The sequence below is a fragment of the Frankliniella occidentalis genome, unplaced genomic scaffold, assembly GCF_000697945.3.
Source record: "Frankliniella occidentalis isolate FOCC.00 unplaced genomic scaffold, Focc_3.1 Scaffold1222, whole genome shotgun sequence".
Lineage (NCBI taxonomy): Eukaryota > Metazoa > Arthropoda > Insecta > Thysanoptera > Thripidae > Frankliniella > Frankliniella occidentalis.
In genome coordinates, this window is record NW_026268326.1 from 11,154 (window position 1) to 16,136 (window position 4,983).

The following is a 4,983-nucleotide window of genomic DNA, read 5'->3' on the forward strand; positions in this document are numbered from 1 at the left end:
CCCCCCCCTCCCCCATTTCCCACCGATGCAGTTGGGGTAGGGACCCGCGGGGATTTTTTTGTCGGGGAGGGGGAGAGGGGATCTTAGAGGGTATTTTACTGAATCAAGAAGGGTGAAAGGGAGATGTAAAGGATGTGGCAAAACAGCAGGAGCGTATCCAGGATACCCCTCACCCCTCAAATAACACCCTTGATATGGACGCTCCATTGATAGGCAATTTAGCGAGCAAACACGCAGTACGAAGGGGAGTAAGTAAGCCACATGACCCGCTTCTAAAATATCAAACCAAAACCATAGGAACGCGGCTGCGAAACAGAGCCGCAAATACACGGAGTAGCAACTCCGGCAACCATGTATACCGGGTGTAACTGTGAATATGCAGCAGTGTTCTGGGTTTGCATACTCAATTTGGCCGCAAGGGCCATGACCCCTTACGGGTGTTAAGAGTGGGCAAACCCGCAACACTACTGCGTTTTCACAGTTACACCCGGTACACCTACCTGGGAATCATCAGGATACACATTAATCGAAATCAACAGAAATTGCGTAGACTAAGCGGGGAACTAGTCGAACTGGTGCAAATTGGTCGAAATAAGCGTTTTCTATAAGAAAACCAGAGGAATGAATATAAGCGGGCGGGAATCATTCGGAATTAAGTACTTCGGAAATCATGTGTACACATCCAAAGGGAGTAGTCGCCCCCTCGTAAATACATCAAGTTCACATGCAGGGTGGGTGTTTGAAGCCGCACCCCCTTCTGCTTATACTGTGCCGACTCTCACCACGGCGACTTGCCGCCTCTCGTCAGTAGGCTAGGCAACGCGTCACACGGCTACATACAGCAGAGAGTTTAACTAACTCATGTGGGCGACCTTTATGTTATTGTGAGGATTCTCGCATCCTCTTGCTAGTATGCACATCCGCGATGGTACAAATCTACAGAAATAAAACAATTTGAACCTCATGCTAATCGTAATTATTGTTTACAAGAAGAAAGACAATACCAAAGTACCAGGTGACTGATTCACGCACGCCGCCCGCCGCGCACTATCGTCGTTACACTGTACCGCATACACGGGTGCGGGCGTGTTTGCCTATGCCCACGGCTACTTATGGCCCCGTGCGAGTAGGCAACCCGCTCGCACGCGTGCGTTCGGGACAGTATAACGACGATAGTGCGTGGCGTGAATGAGCCACCTCTTATACATTCAGGTTATGCCTGATGTTTCCCGGCTCCTTGAGTCACTTCTTTTTCATCCCCTCCCTCACCTGGCGCATCTTTAACTGTGCGTGCCGTACGAAGGCGCAGATCCTTGGGACAGCTGCAGCGCGCAGCTACATACCCACGCGCCCCGCAGCCGCAGCACGACCAGAGGCCGGGCCCGCCGCGTCTCCCCGTCCTGTACTTGTGCTGGCGCTCTGATTTAAATTATAAATAGGACCCACCGAAAACACCACCGAGCGCAGCGGGCTCGGCCCCTGCGGCCCCCGTGGGGTCGACAGCACAGCTGCACCCCTGGGACGACCGCGGCTCAGCGGGGGCGGTCCCAGCCCAGCCCGGGAGCCACAAAGTAGTACAGAGTATTCCGTATGCTTTGTGCCAGGAGCCCTCTGCTGCCCTTGAGCGAGTAGACGCTTGCTCTCTCGCTCTCACTGACGGATATTGGTACAATTTATCAGCAGTAAACGACCTACGGCGTAAACAACGTTTGGGGCATACATAGTACGGGACGGAGGAACGGGCGGTGCGTCGTTGCCTGGCGCTCGCAGGTGCCCTCGGTGGGCGCCGCTGCAGGGTTGTCAGGTACAATTCGGGCTGGGGGCTAAGGCCGTTCTTGCAGCAGTACAGTGCAAGCGAGTGCACGCTGCACTCGGGGCGCCACAGGCTGCACTCGCGGTAGCACCCGGGGGCGCTCGACTCGGGGCCGCACGGAGGCCAACCTCGGCGTAAGGTGAGTCCTCGGTAAACATGTTATCTTCCTGCTCAGGTGACGCGTTATGTAACGCCTCTGAGCGGGGTAACGCCTGAGCAGAGCAGGGCGCAGGGTAACTTGAGGCGGGGCCGCGGCCAGAGGGGGGCCATCGGCCATCCACTGACCATTATCCTCACACAGGCCCGGCCAGGGGGGCCAGGGCCGGGCGACTAGCGCGCTCCCACCGCGCCGCTCTACTCCAGGACCTGCTCGGCGGCGCACCTCGGGGAGAGCGACAGGACACGGGAGGAGACCCGGCCGATGTCTGGGGGAAGACTCCTGCAGGTGCTTCGGAGGGCTTTTTTTTTTTTGGTTTTTTTTGTTGGTTTTTTTGCTGGCGCAGAGCGAAGCAGAGAGATAGCCGCCAGGGACAATCACCAGAGGACGTGTGTTTTTCACGTCGACAAACCCTAGAATTACACTGGGGGGAATTTTCCTCGCCACGATTCGCGAAACGTGGTTTGGCCGGAATTGGCGTAGATCCTGGCCGTCTCGTGCAAAGGCGGGCCCCGCCACCGGCCGCCCCGTCGCTCACGTCCAGCTCCGGTCCGGCGGGGCACGGCGACCACCTCGTCGGCCACGCAGCCCGTCAGGCCCGCCAGCCTTTTGGCCCACCTCGCCTCACCCGGATAATGGGGCCCAGCCCAAACTACTGGTTGAGCCGCGTCCGAAGTGCACGGGCGGCACGGGGCCCACCGCAGGCCCGCCGCAGGAGCATGGCGCCCCCTCCGGACGCGGCCCTGGCGTGGCGGCGTGCGCAACTGCTCTGGAATTCGACGAATGCCGGAATGAATGAACCCCCCTAGCCCCATCATATCGCCGCCGCACCGCGCCACGCCGCTCCGCCGCAAAGGACCGGACCGCATTCCCACACCAGGTAAACATTTTCTCCTCCAGGCCGGAGAGTTTTTCTGTATGAATCATCCGCCCCCTCCCTGCCCTCTCTCGCGCTGCAGGACGACAACAAACAACTCACTCCGGTGCATCGTCTTCCCCCTCCCCTCCGTGCAGGCCAATCAGATCGTGCCGAGCTTCCCGCCAAAGGGGAAAGGGGCGGGGGAGCGGAGGCAGGGGGCTCCTGACTGGAAACCAATGGGGGGCCCGCTCGGCCCCCCGGCCCCCAGCCGCGTTGCCTTGAATGGCCCCGGTCCGGGCGTACTCGTGGCGGTCGGCAGGGGCTTACGAGCCCCACAGGGACTTCGTGAACCCGAGTCATCCACCCGAGGACGGCATGCTCGTCATGTCCGTTCAAGGTCCTCAAATGGAAGAGGAATAACTGAGAGGAGAGAAGATTTCTCCCTCCCGAGGCTCATGCCCTACGCCTTTGATTGTGATTCTCGCCGCGCCCGGCTCGCTTCTTGTTTACCAACACGAGTGGTTGGGTGCGCGCTCGCGGGGCTGGCGCCTTTGGGCCGCTTTATTGGCGCCCGGCCACACAGCAGCCGGGCCGCGCGCCGAGCCAAATGGTCCACTAAATGTTTACTTCCTTGAAATAGCGCCGAGTATGATCGCCGACCGGCTGGCCACCCGGAAAGCCCCTCCGATCGCCACATCGAGGCACGAGGCGGGGCTTCACAAGCCTCCACCACGAGTCGCAGGCCCCGCGCGGGGCTCCCCGTCAGGAGAGACGGCACGACGAGTCAGCGAGGTCCCTCGCGACTGTGCGGCGGCGGCGACTTCAGGCGAGACGCAGCGGCATTCATTCACCGTGCCAGAGTGATACTCGGTTATTCGCCCGCTCGCGATTGGATATCGATTGTGAGTGCGCTGTCCGAGCTGAAGTAGCCGGTCGTTCTTGTAGCCTAGCCCTGTCAAGTCAAAGTCTATGGCTTGGTAAGTACCCCGGGGCGCCCCGTGCGACCCGTGCGCCGCCCCACCCTTCCACTCCTCCCCCCGCTGCTTGTCCTGCGCCCCTCTCCTTTCCCCGCCACCCCCCGCCACGTTCGCCACGCCCCTCTCGGCTAAAGCCCCAAGCGAGCGTGGCCCACGTGGCCCCTCGTGGCCCACGAAGCCCAGCCCAGCCCAGCCGTAGCCAAGGCGCAGCCGCAGGCCCCTCAGGCCCCGCTGAGCTCAGCGCTGAGCGGCCAGCCCACAGGCCAGGCAGGGCGGGGCGCGGCGGGGCGGCAGGGCACGGCTGTGGGGCACGGCCCGGGCACGGCATAGCGCGGCAAGACAGCCAAGGCGTTCCCTACATTGTGCCGTAGAGCGAACAGCGGATAGGAGGTTGAGGTTCGCCCGGCCCGACAGGCCTGACCCGGACCCGGACCCGTCCGCGTCGTGGAGAGTGGTGCAGCTCGGCCCGTCGAACAGTGCTCGTTCCGTCGTCTACCATCGCCATCGCCACCGCCAGCACCAGTACCAGCTCCAGCACCAGCGCCAGCGCCAGCGCCAGCGCCAACACAAGCCCAGCGCCACCCCCTCAGCGCCGCCCCGCTGGAGCACAGGATGACAGGGCTGTCCTAACCTCTGCCTGGCTCTCGCCCCTCGCGCCCCGCACCGCCGCCCAGGCGCCGCCCAGGCGCCACCAGCCAGGCGCCAGAGCGGATCCAGCCAGCACCCGGACACCAGCACCAGGACCAGCACCGCCAGCAGCGAGGATGGCGCCGCGGTACAGAGTCGTCATGGTGCGCCACGGCGAGAGCGAGTGGAACCTGCAGAACCTCTTCTGCGGCTGGTACGACGCCAAGCTCAGCGATATAGGTACGCCAGCGCGCAGCTTGCGCAGCTCCAGCAAGTCCTTTCTCCTCTCAGCGCTCGCTCCGCGTGCTTTCTATACCTGCCGCCTCCTGTCCTTGTTAGCCTCGCGCAGCTCGCGCGCCCGTTAATCCCCCGCTCTCGTCGCCTCTTCCTTCTCCACATTCACTCGTCCCATTCATTCCGTAGAAACCGCGCTGGCCGAGGCCTGCCTGCCCTGACACTCCCGCTTCGGCCGAGGCCTTTCTAGCCTCTGGCACTCCCTCGAGGCTCCCGCCGCGGCCGAGACCTGCCTGCCCTGGCACTCCCTCTGGCA

General features: G+C 62.1%; 1 protein-coding gene across 1 annotated transcript; it reads left to right on the forward strand.

The window, feature by feature from the left end:
- Positions 1–3,020: 3,020 nt before the first annotated feature.
- LOC127751824 (phosphoglycerate mutase 1-like) lies at positions 3,021–4,674 on the forward strand (the record flags this gene model as incomplete). Its single annotated transcript, XM_052275943.1, is given in 2 exon segments — positions 3,021–3,731; positions 4,221–4,674. A coding segment is annotated over 1 exon segment (104 nt), but the record flags the coding sequence as incomplete, so codon positions are not given.
- Positions 4,675–4,983: the final 309 nt, after the last annotated feature.